We start from the raw sequence: 18,093 nt of genomic DNA on the forward strand, positions 1-18,093 counted from the left end.
TCTCAAAACCTGTTATATCATTCATATCTTCCCATAAAACTTCTGCCCTAAACTTAGAAGTAGAAGGAGCAGTTTCATAACCTGTTGTTTCTATAGATTTATATTTATCAAACATTGATCTAGCATAAGAATATATGCTAGCTTGGCAGTCTTCAAGAGATGGTTGTTCATTTTCTTGAATTGCTAAATTCTAATAAATTTTACGAACAAGTCCCTTTGCACCTCTTAGTTTCAAAGATGGGTTAAGTAGAGTAAAAATTAAATAAACTTCGGGAATATGGAAAAGAACTTTTTAAATTTTGAAATTATTTCATTAATGGCCGGCACATAAGTTGGATTTGTTTTATACTTACCAAATACAACAGAAATTCCACAAATATACCATAAAAACTCGCGGGACAGGCGAGACAGGACGGGATAGCCGGGACAAGCGGGATGGGACGGGACGGGACGGGGCGAAATGGGACGGGACAAACGGGACGAAATGGTCGTCTCGTCCCATCCCGTATCCCGTTTAACATTGGCCCATCCCGTTGAAAATAAAGTGGGACGGGACTGGACGCGGGACGGGACAGCCCGTCCCGTTGGACAGCCATAATTATGAGAGTACTATGGTGCCAATATAGCTAAATCTAGCAGTTGTAAAGGTAATAACTTGGAGGTTGATGTAAAGGAAGTACTGACTATCCAAAATTAAAGTGTTGTATTTACACATGCCCTAATAATTTCGAATTTCGGATCGGATAAAAATATACCAATCCGAAATCCGAAATTTTAAAAAACACAATCCGAAATCCGATCCAATCCGAAATTGAATGGATCGGTTCGAATTTCGAATATCCGATCCGAATGAACAGCCCTAACACAAATCATCCCCCCCTCGCTTGTGTGGTATTGAAGTATAAAATATCAGTTGGTATCAGAGCAGGTTATCCTTGAAGAGGCTAACACCTTAGGAACAGATCAAGATGAGTACACCACCTGAAAACTGGGATGGACAATCCACTGCTAGGCCTCCACTCTTTCATGGCCAGTACTATTCTTGGTGGAAGAACAGGATGAGAGACCACATCATAGGAGAAGACTATGAACTTTGGGATATTGTTACTGATGGTCCCCTGGCTACTACAAAGAAGAATGTTGAAGGAGTGGACGTGCCAAAGACGAGAGTTGATTGCACTGCTGAAGATTTGAAGAAATGGGAAAAGAATGCCAAGGCCAAGAAATGACTTGTGTGTGGACTAGGTCCAGACGAGTACAACAGAATTCAAAGCTGTACTAAGGAAATCTTGGACACTCTAAAAGCGGCCCATGAAGGAACTCCTCGAGTAAAGAGATCAAGAGGAACACTGCTGTGTTGATACCCAATTTTTTCCTTATATTTTTATATGCAAAATATCTTTCAAAATAGTATGTGTATGCATATATAAGTATGTCCCAAAGTCCTATTATTATTTCTTAATTTTTCAAAGATTTTTAAATCAATTTACTACCATATTTTATCAAGAAAAACCCAATGATGATCCATAAAATTATCATTTTTGGTGATTCATTAATTGGATTCTCATTTTTGTACTAAAATATGGCTAAGATATTTTTTCACTCATTTTTATAAATTTATTTGGTATTTGTAAGGATAAAATTGCATAATTGCAATATTAGCCATTTTTAAGTTTAAATCTGTCTCATATTTATAAAATGGGATTTTACATTTTTAAATTGATAATTATATATTATAAGTCATTTTAGTACTTTTAATTTGCTTTCAAAAATTTGTTTATTATTTTTTATAAAATTAAAAGGGAAAAAGAGGCTATTTAACTTATAGCCACATTTGGCTCTTTAATTTGGACCAATTAAACCCAATCCCCAATCCAAATTAAACCGACCCAAGAACCCATGCCCAATCCTAAAACTACCCGACCCAACCCGGATCAAATCTTGACCGTTGATCAATTTTGATCAACGGTCTAGATCCGCCCTTACCTTTTTTAATCAAACGACCCCCCCAATACCCCTCATTTTCCCTCACTCGTCCCTATCTCTCTAACCTCTGGTTCTCTCTAGAACCTTCCCCCATCCCCTCTTCTCCGATGAATCCTTTTCACCTTCTCCGGCCACCCTCTAACCTAGATCTATGGTGGCTTCACTACCCACCAAGCCACCTATGGCTCCTCACGTTTGGTTAACTGAAGCTCCATGACTCGACGATGAAGGGTTGTGTCCAGACCTCTGTCGATTCGAGTTCCACGGCCATCTCCGGCCCCGTTCCGGCGAGCTATGTCTATTTCGAAGCCTGGTCTCGACTCCTCTTGCTTAAATCCAAGCCTTTTCTCATCGTTTGGGTTCCTCTGAAAACCCTAGTTTTGAGGTTTTTCTAATCTCCTTAGATTTGTTCCAGATCCATGCTTTCCTTAAGATTTTAAACGATTTTACATAATAAGTACTTTGGTTCTATGTGTGGAGTATAAAAAACTGGAGTGCAGAGATCAGTTTCCATTCAATAAATCAAAGCACAACTAATATAATTGCTTGCTCTTTCATGATGACACATTTGACTACAACAAAATTCATAGAAGGTGGACAACAAGATTGTCAACAAGCTCTGCAACAAAATGGTGAATGGAATGAAGTAGTCCTCAGAGGACTCAACAGCTATTATCAGGTCAAGAAGCTTTATCTTTATCTTAGATAATGGGGACAAACAACTGTAAGCTACATCTGAGAACTAAAGTATGTTGAGTAACATATTACCAGTACAAATGTTCACAATAGAAAATAAGTCATTCTGTTAAGAGCCTCCAGCTTTCAACAACTTTTAACAAAGGAAACTCTCCAATTTAGCCTTGATAAATGAGAGCTAGACACACCATTGGTTCTCCCTTGAAAATTAGCAGAGGCCCAAAAATTAATCCTGTAATGATTCTAGCGCCTCAAGACCTATTTCAGCCTCATTTACATGCTCCAATCTACATACACCAAAAGCAAAATAAAGCTACACAATTAGACTTAATCTTGTGGGTAGAGTTAGCCTTAACGTTTCTATGTTTGTCCACAGAATGTGTAAGTGTGTAATATCAACACCTCTGGAAACTCCCTACGTGTCGCACATGAGACACAACCACTTAATTCAAAATTTGAATTGCGCTTTACAGCTTCCACCTGTCCCGTTTGCTCTGTTATCTCAGGCCTCTCCTCTGAACCTATGCAAAGTCTAGACAGTACGGCTTCTTCTTCATCTTGCCGGACATATCTAACCAGCGCCGAGCTTCAATCCACACAATGAGTCTGTAGATTGAACAAGGTCGTCTTGGGTAAACCTTTTGATATGTTACTAAGGTTGGTTTTAAGAACGTAATAAACTACCTATACTAGTCTCGGGATTAAACTTGTTTATTTTCCTTTTTTAATCAATTATGCTCTAAAAAGAAGTTTCCAATATTAGATGTCGCTAGAAACTTTATTTCACTTAACATCCATCATCAACTTGTGAAAGATGGTCCTGCAGTGATCATATGGTGCATTTGGAAAGAAAGAAATCAGTTGTTTTGATGGAACTTCAACTCCAACTCTTGTTCTGAAGGCTAAAATTTTGATGCATCTTTTCATGGAGTAAACTTCGTAATGTAAATAGTATTTGACTTTTTTTTGGATTTTGTAAGCTCCTTCAAATTTTTGTTAGGGTCATCTGACATTGTCCAGAAGTGGACTTCTTTTGCAATTATTGTGTATCTTTTGGATTCTGAATGAATGAAATCTACCTTTACTTTCTTTTTAGATGACCGAGAAATCAGTCTGGGCCAACCCTTAGGATCAACTGCAGCCTTTGAAACTCAGGGGTAATGGGCCCGCGCCTCCATCCTTCTTCACTTAAATACCAAGCTTAGTTTACACAGCACAAGGCTCGAACCTATGACTCTAGTTCCTCAGCCTTTGCCACTTGAACTATGTCGGAGGCAAATGAAATCTACCTTTACCCATTAAAAAAACTTTTATTTCCACTTAACAATCAATTTAACCTACCAAGCAACCATTTCTTGAAGGATCGCAGCTAACTGATCATGGTTATCTTTACCAGTTTGAATATGAGAGAAGCAAGACTATTAAGAAGAGTTAGGTAATATTTGTTAAACAGAATACGGAAAGGGAAGATAAGGACTTCAGTTTTGAATTATAGATGGAAATTTACGAAACCAATGCGAAAATAGTTGAGTTTTACTGAAGTCAACAAAGAAAGGTTTTAAAAGATCTCAGTAGCGAAGATTCATATAGCTGACGCCAACTTAGTCATGATTGAGGCGTAGTTGTTGTTGTTCAGTAGTGAAGTAACAACCTGCATGTGAGCTACTAAGTCAATCCGCAATCGGTATAATTTCTCGGTAAGAATTGTTTTCTGGTTAACATTTTTATAACGTAAGTTCAACAGCTCATTCCTCTATTTAATGGGATTCACCACTTCAAGTCAACAAAAGGGACCCACATTGATTTTTTGTCTTCATTCCTTCATTAATTTGAGATAGTGATGTCCTGTTAAAGAGAATCACTATTGAAATTTACCCTGATTTACCTTCTCCTTTTTCAATTAGAAACTACCATTGTCAGTTGATGACACGACAGGTCTTAAACAATTGTCCAACCCAAACTTTCCTGTAACAGAGCTAGATTTTCTCAGGACTGAAAAGTTAGAAACTGAAAGCAAAAACAGGCTTACCTTCTCCTCAAGCTCTTGAATAGTATTTCCCGTTAGCATGGTGAAGAAAATCCATTGTATACTTTCCTCTTTTTTCCAAGAAGCTTGGCCAGTTTATTTACCATTGTGACCTGTATATGAAAATTCAACCTCCTTCAACAAAAATTGGTGGCCAATTACCTTAAGGAGACCTAATTCAGAAAAAAAGCCAACAAGAACGATATTCACACCAAGCTCAATCTCGTACGAGGCATGTATCATCCGCAAGATACGTACTTGATTGGCCAAATATGGGTTAAAAACTAAGTTGCTCCGACACGTCACTTTATTGCTCCGACACGTCACTTTAGGTGCCCCACCCGTGTAAACATGACACTAGTATGGGTGTGGGTATGGGATCCGTACCGGATCTGGTCAAACAATTTTGGGCACTTTGACCACAATAGAGCAGAAAATTTCGAGACGAGATACAATTTGATCAGTGTTATCAAAAGCGAAAAGCGTAAAAAAGCTCTAAGGTCCGTTGGGGCTTTAAGCGCAAAGCACAAATAAAGCGTGGGCTTTAATGAAAAAAAGGCGCAACGGGAGAAAAAGTAAAAATATATATATGTAGTCCAAGACTAATAATTATAAGCATGAATAACAAATATATGGACAAAAAAATTGGAAAACAATTACGATAAAGTAAAATATCAATTGTTTAATGTCACCATTTCATGATTACACTTATTAGCAAGGAATAGTATGCCTTGATGCGATACTAAAGCGCCCACAAAGCGAGGCAAAGCGTTCAACATGTTTCGAGCCTCGCTTCAGGGCTTAAGCGCGCTTTAAGTGCGCCTTTGACAACACTGAATTTGATTCACGAAATCAGAACCAAAACTAGGGTCCATTTAAAGAAAATAGCATACTTTATATAGGAAATCAATCCTTTACTTATCTACAACTTGAGAATAAAAAAGAAATCCATGCTTTACAAACTATACGTAAGTATTCCACAAAATTTCTCTAACTTGAGAGATTTTATATTTATATTTTTTTGAACTATTTTTAGTCGGATCCCCGCACCCGTATCCGTACTAGGACCCATATCCCCGAACCGTAGAATTTACATCTCGAAGGATCCGATCGGACCTCTAGATCCGCAGCCGTGTCCGAGCAACTTAGGTTAAAAACCTATAGAGAGGCATGTACAAGCCACAAGAATTGTTGCACCACATGGTTTTTATTTGAGGTGCTATAGACATATCCATTGAAGTTCCTAGATTTAAGGCATCAGCAGAAGATTTGTGTGCCATTATCATAATTAAACAATCAAGTGAATACACTTATACTAAGGTTCTAATGGCAAAATTATACCTAGTTCCTTAGCGATAATTGTGCTAAAACCATATGTTAGCAATACATAGACAATTCAGTCAGTTGATAATGATGTTTTTTCGTTTTGCTATACATTTTAGCAACTATATATTCACAGAATGATGAATAAAATCATGACACTTGGATAAGCAATTAAATGTAGCAAACACTGGGAGCCATCTGTCTATTATAATGCTGCTGTTCACTAACTTAAGGTAGCATGACTCACGGAAAACATGCCATTGACACTGAGATTCCATATAAGTTTATCCTTTGCAAGTGGATCCATTGCCACCTTTCGAGTTGAATATAAAGGTTTCACTAACTCCCCAACCTCTCGTCGTGGAAGTTTCTTTTGAAAGATAGGTTCCAGGTATTTCCTTCTCTGCATTGCCTGACAGTGGCAAGAGTGGATGAGCACAGTCAATATCCCAACTAAATTAGGCTGTTTTAGCTGGGTGACACTAACAGGAGGTTGCCATACATGAAATCCTAGCTAATAGAGGATTCTATCTAACCAGCATGCTACATGTGTCTCCAACACTCTCAGGATATTTGCCATCTTTTCTTACAGTGCCACACTGCAAGGGACATGGAGCATGTTCTACAGCCTTCTTGGGGTGCACTGGGCAATGGCACCGCTGTCAAAGGCGAAAAGTGTTAAGAAGCGGTCCAGGTCTATCGGGGCTTTTAAGCACAAAGCGCAATCAAAGTGTGGGCTTTAGTTAAAAAAGGCTCAACAAAGAAAAAAAGAAAAAAATGTGTAGTCAAGAAAAAATTCATTTGCAATGATTTCCTTAACAATTAATGTATCTTTTTGCAAATCACATTTATTGTGTAGTACCACTTCTCAAGATAGAACTTATGGGCAATGAGACCCACATTTTAGTGCCTTGCCTACATTGAAACGCAACCTAAGTGAAGCGAAGTGCCTACCCTGAGCTTCTCTGAGCTTCAAGGCTTAAGTGCGCCTTAAATGAGCCTTTGACAACATCGCGATGCCTTACGGTGTTAGAGATACATCCAGGTGTTGAGGAGAGTGGAACCTGGAAAGTAAACAAATCATTTGGGAACTTTGGCAGATAGTAGCATGCGTTTTTTGCTGCATATGGAATAATAAGAACCAAAGACGTTTTGAAGGAGTCTTAACCCCTATCCATGAGCTTAATACTAGATGCATCTTGAACTTTTTTGTTGTTGTAATCTTCATTCTGTAAATAGTTTTAATGAGTTTTTGTGACTTCGTTAGCTCCTTAGAATTCATATAGGAGATTCAGTGTAAAAGGAGCTGACCAATTTTTTTTTGCTCACTTACTTAAATTTTGCATCTACTGGATGCACTATCAATGAAACCTCTAATTTACAACAACAACAACAACAACAATATCCCCAGTATACTCCCACAGTGTGGGGGGTATGGGAGGATAATGTGTACGTAGAGGTAGAGAGGTTGTTTCCAATAGACCAGGCATTTTTCACGTCAAGCTGGCGAATGGGCCAATTTTGTGAGATGAAAACTGCTAGAACTGAATTTAGTAGTCCGGAATGGTAAGGAAAACCATAATGGACTAAATTGATGAGAGGCATCCTTTCTTTAAGCGGTCCATATCTTGGCCACCACATCATTTTGAACTATTCACGGCTCAAGGGAAACAATTCACATCAGGAAACCTCTAATTTACTGATCAAAAAAATAAATAAGGAAACAAGTTTAAGTGCCTTCAGTAATCAACTTTCCTCTGTAGTAGAGGCTCTGATTAAAATCTGGAGTGATACACTTATACTAAACTTTAACCAATTTTTGATAAATACTGCCTCTATCATGTCAGAATTGGAACTCCTAAGTCCTAAGATCATTACCTAATGATTTTTTGACCTACTGTTTCATAAGCATCACTTCTTTACAAATTGCAACTGTTTACCCACACGCACATTTGTGGATTCAAAATAGTAACTTATTCTCATTTCATGGATTTCTTTTCATTGAGCTGTGAGGCGAAAAGAGCAAGGTCCGTGTCAACAACATTTTTACCAGAGTGAAACTCCAGATTCCACTTTTAGTTCCTAGTTGATGCACAATTAATACAAAATATTTTCAATACTCAAACTAACTGCAACCAAACTGAATGAGAGAGAGAGAGAGAGAGAGAGAGAGAGAGAGAGATGGATGGAGAAAGAAAATGGCATGTTCCATTTTTGTCTTATGATTTTAATCATTAATTTACAAATCCATATCAGTGGATAAATGTTGCTAGTCAATAATAAGTTTGCGGAGAAGAAGCACGCAAACCTTGGGTGACTTAGGCATTTCCTTGAGAAGAACAGAAGGTCTACTGAGTTCTGAGAGCTGCAAATCCAATAGAAATTTGCCCATGGGAAGGATTCAGAGCAAGTCAACCTGAAATTCCAACTTCCAAGTAAACCATCTTTAAATCAAAAATAATTTAAAAGGCAATCATTAGTTCCTCGGATTATGTTTGTTCGGAACAGATTCAGAATATTTCTATTTTCCAGGACACATTTTGCAATCTCAACTATTTAATTAAGAATGTTAGATGATACAGAATTATACCAATACTCATATTTGACAAATAAGCACTCCCCAATATGCAAATAAATGTAGAAACATTCAAGAAAGATGTCAACACATAGGTGTTCTATCCGAAACATGCAAAAAGACATAACCAGATGGGTGTTCGGAGATACAAACCATTTCTGATACGGTGCAACCTATGAGTTGATTGCATTAATTAGAGTCTGCGATAAATCTCTGTCAAGTGTAAAACCCTTCTCCATCATTTGATCCCAAATTGCACAAGCCACTGAGAGGTTCTTCTCCTGTACGAGGCCTCCAATAATCAATTTGAAGGTGATTTCATCTGGATCCAAAGCTCTAGCTTGCATATCTTCATAAAGACGCAGAGCTTCATTTACTCTAGTAGCCTTGCAAAATCCGCTGATTAGTGCATTATACGAGATAACATCAGCCCCAACACCCTGTTCCACCATATCATGGAAAATGCTCTGAGCCATCCCTATTTTACCTGTCTTGCACAGGTTATCTATAATAGAAGTGTAGAGTACACGATCTGGAAAGCGGCCCATGCTGATCATCTGATCAAAAAGTGCCTTGGCTACACTGGAATTGCCTTCCTTTAGAGAAGCTTCTATAAGAATTGTAAAAGTTACAACATCAGGAACAATTCCTTTTTGCTCCATCTCCTCGAAGAGATTGTATGCCCTCTTATTGCAGTCTGTCTTGCAGAGCGCTCTAATAATAGTATTATAAGATACAACATCTACCAAGCCTTTGGCCTCCATCTTGTGGGTCATTAGCTTATAAGCCTTATCCAATCTATTGGCTTTGCAGAGACCTTTAAGAAGCTGGTTATAGCTGTAACAATCAGGTTTCAACCCATTTCCTTCCATCTTCTCTATCAACTTCTCCGCCTCTTCCAACATAAGCTCCTTACAACAGTAATTCAAGAACACATTATAAGTAACTAAATCTGGTTCACACCCGTTTCTCCTCATGAACGTTTTAATTGCTTGTGCTTTGTCAATCCTACCAGCTCCGCAAAACCCATGTATCAGCACATTGTATATTTCCGTGTTGAATTTGACTTGACCCCTTAGAATACCCAAAGTCAGCTCATAAGCCAAATCAACCTTACCACTCCCACACAAGCCGAAAACAAGAGCTTTACAAGCCTTATTGTCTGGAATTAATCCTTTCCTAATCATTGTATGCCACATTTCAACAGCATTATCAAAGCGTCCAATCCTACACAGCCCACTAATAAGAATGGTATAACTCACAACATCAGGCTCTTTCCCTTTCGTTCCCATTACTCCAAACAACTCCAAAGCAATTTCAACCAAATGTTCACTGCACAAAAGATTCAAATACGTATTATAAGCCCAAAAATCAGGGACTATACCAATCATATCCATGTCATTAAGAAGCCTATGAATAAGATCCAAGTTCTTAACTTTACACAAACCACAAATGAATCTTGAATATGTCAATGAATTTAAGGAAAACCCCATAGGCTTCATTTCATGATAGTAGCATTCTGCTAAATCAAAACGCGAGTTACGAATCAAAACGCCAATTATTCTATTGTAATCAATGCTGAAAACTCTGCAGTCTGACTGAGTCATTTCGTCGAACACCTGGAGTGCTTCGTTCACTAGGCCGGTCTTCACGTAATTTGACATGCGGGAACGGTATATGAGTCGATGCTTACCAAGAGTTCTATACATATCAATGTGGATTCCTCAGAAGCGAAAGCATAGCATCGCTTCCTTCAGCTCAAAGGCAAGGGCGGCTCTAGGGTAAGGCAAGGGCCCCCAAATAATTAAGGCCCCAAATATAAAAATTATTACTATATTATTATATAATATATATATTCCATAATTTATATTTATATAATTATTAATAAAAAATTATAAATTTTAATAACTTTTAACATTTGGTAGACGTAAGATTGAGTTAATTGGAAAAAAATTTGTCACTAAATTAAATAATATACTTACCTTCTCATCAATTTATTTTTCTTTCTTTATGTATAGTCTTTTTTCATGGTTCTTACGATTTTACTTTCTAATTTCAACTCCAACTCTCCAAATTAACTATTTCTTTTCATCACATTTGATTGATCCACACACCAGAAAGCAAGTTCTTTTGTGTCTCAACGTTTTTTACTAAGAAATCCCCGAAGCAAATGTTGCAAGGTTCAAAACATGATAAATAATGAGCTCTCCCTTTACCATTTCACTTAAGGAAAGAATTCAATTCCATATGATGCGCGCCTAAGTGATACATCATGAGTTGTGCTCTCACCACTATATCAAAGTCATGTAGGTGTTTTTTGTGTCTCAATATTATATGAATTTTATAAGAGACGTTCAGGGTCTTTTTAATATATTTTGGTTTAGGCCACCAGTTTTGTTGAGCCGCCTCATTGACAATCAACAATTATTTACAGACTACTGCCCCACTATAAACGTACTATTCAACCAGCTTCATTCACATTTGGTAACTGAATGACAAACTCCCTGCCTTTAATGCTCTTGTCATAGTTGCCTTATTTTAAGTGAGACTCTATAAATTTTATTGAGAATGTCAGAGGCGGATAAGTGGCTCTAGTAGGAGACTAGTAAAGCCTTGATTTAAGTCCCCGAAAAATTTTATTAATAAATTTTATAATTGTATTTCAGATTGGATAATATAAATGTTTGTAGAAAAATAAAAAGTACAAAGAAAATTATAAAAAAGAAAGAAAGATGTCTACTCTTAAACAGTAAAAATACTTTTAAAACTTTGAATTGAACTACTTAAATCTTCATATTAGTAAACATATTTTTTACAAAAATATCAAATGAAACATATTGCAAATACATGTCTAATATCTCATTTATTTAAATTTTCCTTTTTAATATAAATAATAATATTACTATGTGAGTTAAAGACTTTATGTCATTTAAGAATATATGCTATAAACAACAAGTATGAAAAAATGACAAGATTAATTTTTTTTGCATATATGTGTGTATACGTACTAATAAAAAAAGTATAAGGCCTTTTATTAAAATTTGGCTTTAGGCCACCAATTTTACGGAGCCGCCCTTGCTCAAAGGCGCCAATATATGTTGAAATATTGGCTTGACGTAGAAGTGTTTACATTAGTTAACAGTAAATTGTACAGGATGATGATGATGATAAGGTTAACGGGGAAGCTTCAGCATGGGCAAAAGTACAGATTACAGCGAAGTAATTTCATGCGCTTTGTGCTTAAAAAGAAAAAAGGGGGGAAGGGGGGTGGTTGGAGAGAGAGGGGGAAAGGAGGTTTCGGCGACGGAGAAGATTGGCAGGGGAGAAAGGGATTTGGGGGCCCAAATCCAAAGTCCAAACTCTTTAGACGAAAGACGACGAGTTCAAAACTTTAACTACAGTGCAATGCAAAGGATCAATTTTCTATAATGGACTGTGATGTGGGCTTTATGCTTCTCTAGCATCGGTGTGATTTGCAAAAATGTACATATTTCACGGGCCACCCTATTTAATTTATATCCATTTTTTTAGAAAAATTTAGTTAATATCCAAAGTAGAGATAACTTCAGGTCGTTTGTTTCTCCTTTTCCTCCCTTCCCTCCCCTTTCTTCTTGTTCTTCTTCTTCTTCTTCTTCTTCTTCTTCTTCTTCTTTTTCGTCGTCGTTGTCGTCGTTGTGAAAACAAAAGTGATTGTGAATTTACATGATGTTTTTGAGCATATCTTAAGGCGCTTTATGAAATTTTATAGTAGTGAGCTAATAGGGCACTCCTTTCTTTACTACTTGCTTACCTTAAAATGGATAACAATTGAATTTATACGTAGTTTTAAAGATATGTGGATTGATTCAACACAAATGGTCAAGAATGTTAGATAAGCGAATTTAAGATAAATAAATAACCAAACCAGCTGTGACGTTGAGTCTAGGCTCGGATCTAAGTTTAACAATTAATTGTTCTACCCTCGATTCGGAGCCAAACGTGTATGAAGAGTTATGATTAGAATAAGAACCTTTTAATAACTAGAAAGTAGAGAAACAAGTTTGTATTGCCTTGGTATGCATGTTACAGTGTGTCCATTGAATAAGAAACTTTCCCTTTATATAGTAGGGGAGTATTACCCTTAGTACAATTCTAAAATAGGTAAAAATTCTCCTTGTACATCAATTACTGATACGCTAACGGCATCGGGCAAGATTTGCGCCGTGATATCCGATTGGGTACGGATATCACAACCCTTTATTAGTCGTGTGCAACCGTTTATAGTGCTTTCCGAGGTCATGGGGCTCGTACCGGGTTCGGGGAGTGTTTTCTTATCGGGCCCAGTGACGAGTCCTCCATTCCGGCCTTAGTACGAGAAGTTCCCTGCTTCGATTTTGATCCTATGTAGTCATGTCTTTGCTTCGTTTGACCCACTAGGAAATCGGGGTGCTCATTAGCCCCAATTTTACCCGTATACAAATAGTCCCCTCGTTTCCCAGAGAGTAGGTTTGTCGAAACGATAAGAAACGATAGATGAACCCCGGTTCCTTCCTTCGCACATTACAACCGGGATGGCGGATAAGACAAAATGTCCCATAATTCGCGTCGTTCTGACTTCGGACACGTGTCATTAAATGGCTGGTTACCTCCGAATGTGTCGCTAACTTCCCCTATAAAAGCTTCCCCCCCTCACTTTCTTAACTTTCTAATCCTGGCTTTTACTTTCGAACTCCACAAAGGCTTTTGACTTTCTCAAATCTTCATATCTCGCTTCCTGAACCTTCATACCTTCATCTTTAACCCCAAATCTTCATACATTTTCTGGGATTTTCAACCCAGGACCTCATATCTTCACTTGTATACTTCAAATCTTCATAAACTTCATTCAAATCTTCTTACACCTTTTTCAAATCTTCATATATTTTCCAGATTTACGATGGCCAAGACTTCTAAATCAGTCCCTCAGCAGGCTGCCTCTTTATCTTCCCACTCGGCTACGGATGCCGAGGTGGTTGCTCCCGTGAAAAGCTTTATACCCGGAGGTTTCTCAATCGCAAACGACTTTAAATTCGAGAAGACCTCATTCAAACAGGACCGGAGTGAAGGAACATGGAGATACTTATGCTCCATTACTGAATATGTCCTAAATGGGAAGGCAAGGATGTGGTAATCCCCGGGCCCAAGGACGATATTACTACCCACATGGAGGGGTACTCGAATGTTTACACTTACCTCTTCATGTTGGACCCAGTAGACCCAATAGTTTTGGCCTTCTACAAGAGATACAAGGTGTGCCTTGGGCAAATCCACCTGTCTCTTTGGAGGATCATGATCCTCCTACGTTTTTTTGTGAACAACACCGAATCTTCTCAGTTCACCCTCAACCACCTACTCCGTCTATTTAGTCCCCGAATCTTCTGAGGGGGACTAATCAAACTCATTTGCCGTGCCAGCAAGGCTCCCTTTTCGAGCATCGACGATGATCGAGATCAAGGCTAGCAGGGGCGCTTCGTTCGGGTAAAAATTGAGGATTTGATCCCTCCCAAATTCCTGCCATTTCTCGAGAAGTGGAATGCATCTCGTAAGTGTAGCCGTTTCTTAAGTGTCAAGTTTCTATTGTTTCCTTTCTCACCATCAGTATTCGAAATCGTACAGCGGTTGCTCGGGTTCCCAATGCAGCCCCCCAACTCAAGGAGTGGATCGGAGGCATCTGCAAGCAGTTGTCGTACTTTGAGCGCTCGTGGAGCAAGCTTTCGAAGGGTCGATGGGAGGCCCGTTCTCATGGTAACTTCTCCTTCGAATAGCTATTACTATGCTCTAAACTTATATAATGCTAATCTCTCATTTTATTTTGCAGGTTTGCCCAAGACCACCAAACTTGGGCCGTTGGAAGGGGACGAAGATGTGTCCTTGTCCATTAATCCGTCCGTTCTAGAGCAGCCCCGGGTTGCTGTTGATACCCAATTTTTTCCTATATATTTTTCATATGCAAAATACTTTCAAAATAGCATATGTATGCATATATAAGCATGCCCAAGTGTTTTATTATTTTTTCCAATTTTAAAAGATTTTTTAATCAATTTATCGCCTTATTTTATCAGTAAAAAACCAATAATTATTTCTCAAATTATCATTTTTGGTAATTACTTTATTGTATTATCATATTTACACTAAAATATAGCTAAGATAATTTTTGCACATTTTTTTACAAGTTTATTTAGCATTTTAAAGTTATATTGCATAAAATTACAATTTTTGCCTATTTTAAGATTTAATTGTGTCTATAATTACAAAATTGATTCCAGTATTTTTAATTCAATATTTATATATTATTAATAAAATTAGTATCTTTAATTTGTTCCAAAAATTTTTACTATTTTTTATAAAATAAAAAGGGAAAAAGTGGCTATTTAAATACTAGCCCTAACTATTTCGATTTTAGCCTAAATCAACCCCCCCAATTAACCCAATTTTCATTCCCAAATTGACCGGCCCAATTCCTAAATTACCCGCCCCTGGCCCAATTTAATCCAACCCGCCCGGCTCCCCTTTGATCCAGGTCGTTGATCAAAATGATCAACGGCCACATTTCCTCCTTTCCTTTTTTATTTGTCAACCCCACCAACCCTACCTCATTTCTCACCAACCGCCGCCTCTGAACTCTCAAACTCTCTCGAAGTTTCCTTAACCCTAGCCGCCTCCTACCACTTCTACCTTGAAACCCACCGGAATCCATGGCTTCCTAGGCTATGAGAGTCTTATACCCACCTTCTCTTGCTCCCACGCGCCTGATACATGAAGATTCGACGCTTGATTATGAAGGGTTGAACCCAGACCTGAAGATTCGAGGTTCCAGGGTCATCTCCGGCCTTGCTCCGGCGTACCAAGTTTGTCTGAGCCTGGTTCTGACCTCTCCGACTCAGATCGGTGACTTTTCAAAGCCTTTCTCATTTCTAGGGTTCCTCTGAAACCCTAACCCTTCGAGGTTTTCTCCGATTTCTTTAGATCCGTTGTGTATCCATGCTTTCCTTGTGTTTTCAAACGGTTTCCCTAACTTTTCTTTCGAAAATTACTTTTTAAAATCTTTCTTTCCGATCTAGGGTTTTCTGAAAAAATGTTTAAGTGTTTTACTGACTTTCTTTCCCTTTTCTTTTGTGTATTTGCCTCTACTGTGCTCCTATGTCTTTATCTACCACGTTCTTGTATGTTCTTCTACTGTGTTCTATTCTTGTATGTTCTTCTACTGAGTTTTTATACTCCGTCCTTGTATCTTCTTTTTACTGTGTTTCATATGCTCCATGTTTTCCATATGCTTTTATACTATGTTCTGGTATTTTCTTCTACTATGTTCTGCTATGTTTCGCCTACTATACTTTTCTACTGTGTTCTTAAGTGTTTTACTATTTTCCTTCTACTGATCCTTGTTTAAGTTTCTTCTAAAAAGACCTTCTTAAGCATGTTTCTCCTACTGTATTTTCCTGCTAAGTTCTTAAGTTTCCTTATTTGCCTTCTACTAAGCCCTGTTTTAAGTTTCTCTTGGAAAACTTCTCAAGCATGCTTCTTCTACTGTTTCTATCAGTATTTTCCTTTGTTTTCCTTGAATGCTTCTACTTTGTTCTGCCTGTTACTTTGATATCATGTTTTCTCATGAGTTTCTGTTACTGATCGAAGCATGCAAGAGGTTTCAGTTCTTCTCCGAAACCTCTGAGCCTGTTTCGACCACTTGCCTTCTCCTCTGTACTTGATTCAAGGTGGAAACCCTAAATTTGAAGGTTCTGCCAAGTTTGATCATATAATTTGATTGAACTAGGGTTCTATTTTTAGAACCCCTAACTCTTTCAGACTAATTTCGAGTCTTTGAATTGAGTTTGGACTTTTTTGTTTTCATATGACTCTGAATCTTTGCTAAACTCTTCTATACCGGATTTTCTACTGATTTTACAACGACAACTTTCATGCTTAACGTGTTTGTATGCTCCTTATATATGATGAACTTCCCTCTAAAGTAGTTTTTAAATCTGTAATTAGTTCATACTTCCATCTGAATATGGGTCTAATTGATTCCTTCATGTTGCTGATTCCTAGTAAAAACCTTTCCCATCTTTGACTCGGTTCATTCATAACAAATCTCTGACCTCTGATTTCTTGGCTATCAATTAATTTTCTTTCCTTAATTGTACAACCGTGCATTTCAAAATTCTGTTTTAAATAAACTTTTATGTATTCACCTCTAATTGCCTACTTTGCACAAAGTGTTTGGTTAATTTCTTTCCTTAATTAATTTTTACCCGTTTGAATCTGAATCCCTTAAATAAGGGAAGTCTTGTGTAATTGATTGATAATCAGTTCTTCAACTATTTTCTTACCTTATTTCTGCATGGTTTCTACACAATAAAAGGCACGGCCTTTCTTCTCAAACACAAACTTCACAGTTCACAATCTCTTCTGAATTCTCACTCTCACATAATAGAACTCTCTCTTCTTGTCTGCACTGTGGTTTTTACAAGACTACTGCATTTTCTCTACTTGTTTCTTTGAAACTGGTATGTCCTAATTTTAAGTTTCAGCATCACCACAATGTGTTTACTTACAGCTTTTTGCATCTATGTCTGCTTTACTACTTCTGCAGAGTTAAATATTTAAACTAGTATGTTGATTTCTTTTTTGCTTTTTTCTGTTATGAATCCCTATTCCCTATTTCCCTTTGTCTGCTTTGAGTTACAATTTAAAACATGGCAATATGCAAGTTATTGTCTATGGATTGAACTTGATCCCTTAGGGGATCCTAACCTATAAACAATGTGTTCCAGTAGGCTTATGGGTGTGCCAACATCTCCCATTGTTGGGTTATGCCCACTAGCCTGCTTGTTACCTCTTGCAACTCTCCATTCCCTATATCCTATGTGTATTGTTCCCCTTCCCCTTTCCCTTTTTCAGAATTCTGCACTTGCACTCTCTCTTAGTTCCTAAGTTCTGCCCCCTCCCTTATTGTGAGCCTTGCCTTGGGACCTTGAGTTTCCTCTGAACTTTGACACCTGAGGGCTGGCCTTTCCATACTGCACTATGGCTTAATATGGTGATACATTTGGGTGTAAGCACTGCCCGGAGTTCTTATGAAACTCTTAGGGAACTCTGACACACCCAAATGGGAGAAAGGATTTGCAATATGATCTTGGAGTTGGTTTACTTCATACTTCAGACAGGAAGTCTGAATCAGGCTCTCCTTGGTTGTAATTTTCAAGTTCTGATATATTTTCTTTACTTTATTTTCTTTGGACTGTAATAACTTTGTATTAAATTTTGGGATGGTTAGTAAAAAGGGAGGGGTAACCATGCATGCAAAAAGGGGTAGATATCCTGTCCATAGGGAATCCCTGATTTCTGCATATCATAGAGATATCCTGCTCATAGGGAATTTCTGACTTCTGCATATCATATAGATATCCTGCTCATAGGAAATTTCTGACTTCTGCATATCATATAGATATCCTGCTCATAGGAAATTTCT

General features: G+C 37.7%; 1 protein-coding gene across 4 annotated transcripts; it reads right to left on the reverse strand.

Annotated features, from left to right (window-relative positions):
* LOC109225146 (pentatricopeptide repeat-containing protein At1g13040, mitochondrial-like) lies at positions 2,547-10,402 on the reverse strand. Of its 4 annotated transcripts, XM_019389726.1 has the most exons (5): positions 8,760-10,402; positions 8,340-8,447; positions 6,986-7,095; positions 4,712-4,821; positions 2,547-2,969 (listed from the first exon to the last, which is right to left on the reverse strand). In XM_019389726.1, exon 1 carries the CDS (start codon positions 10,313-10,315, stop codon positions 8,780-8,782), a length of 1,536 nt encoding a protein of 511 aa, XP_019245271.1. In that variant the 5' UTR covers positions 10,316-10,402; the 3' UTR covers positions 2,547-2,969; positions 4,712-4,821; positions 6,986-7,095; positions 8,340-8,447; positions 8,760-8,779. The 4 variants fall into 4 exon arrangements, with proteins under 4 accessions (XP_019245271.1, XP_019245269.1, XP_019245270.1 ...); XM_019389724.1 differs by lacking the exon at positions 6,986-7,095; XM_019389725.1 differs by lacking the exons at positions 2,547-2,969; positions 6,986-7,095 and adding an exon at positions 4,149-4,333.

The sequence above is a fragment of the Nicotiana attenuata genome, chromosome 5, assembly GCF_001879085.1.
Source record: "Nicotiana attenuata strain UT chromosome 5, NIATTr2, whole genome shotgun sequence".
NCBI classification, from domain to species: Eukaryota; Viridiplantae; Streptophyta; class Magnoliopsida; order Solanales; family Solanaceae; genus Nicotiana; species Nicotiana attenuata.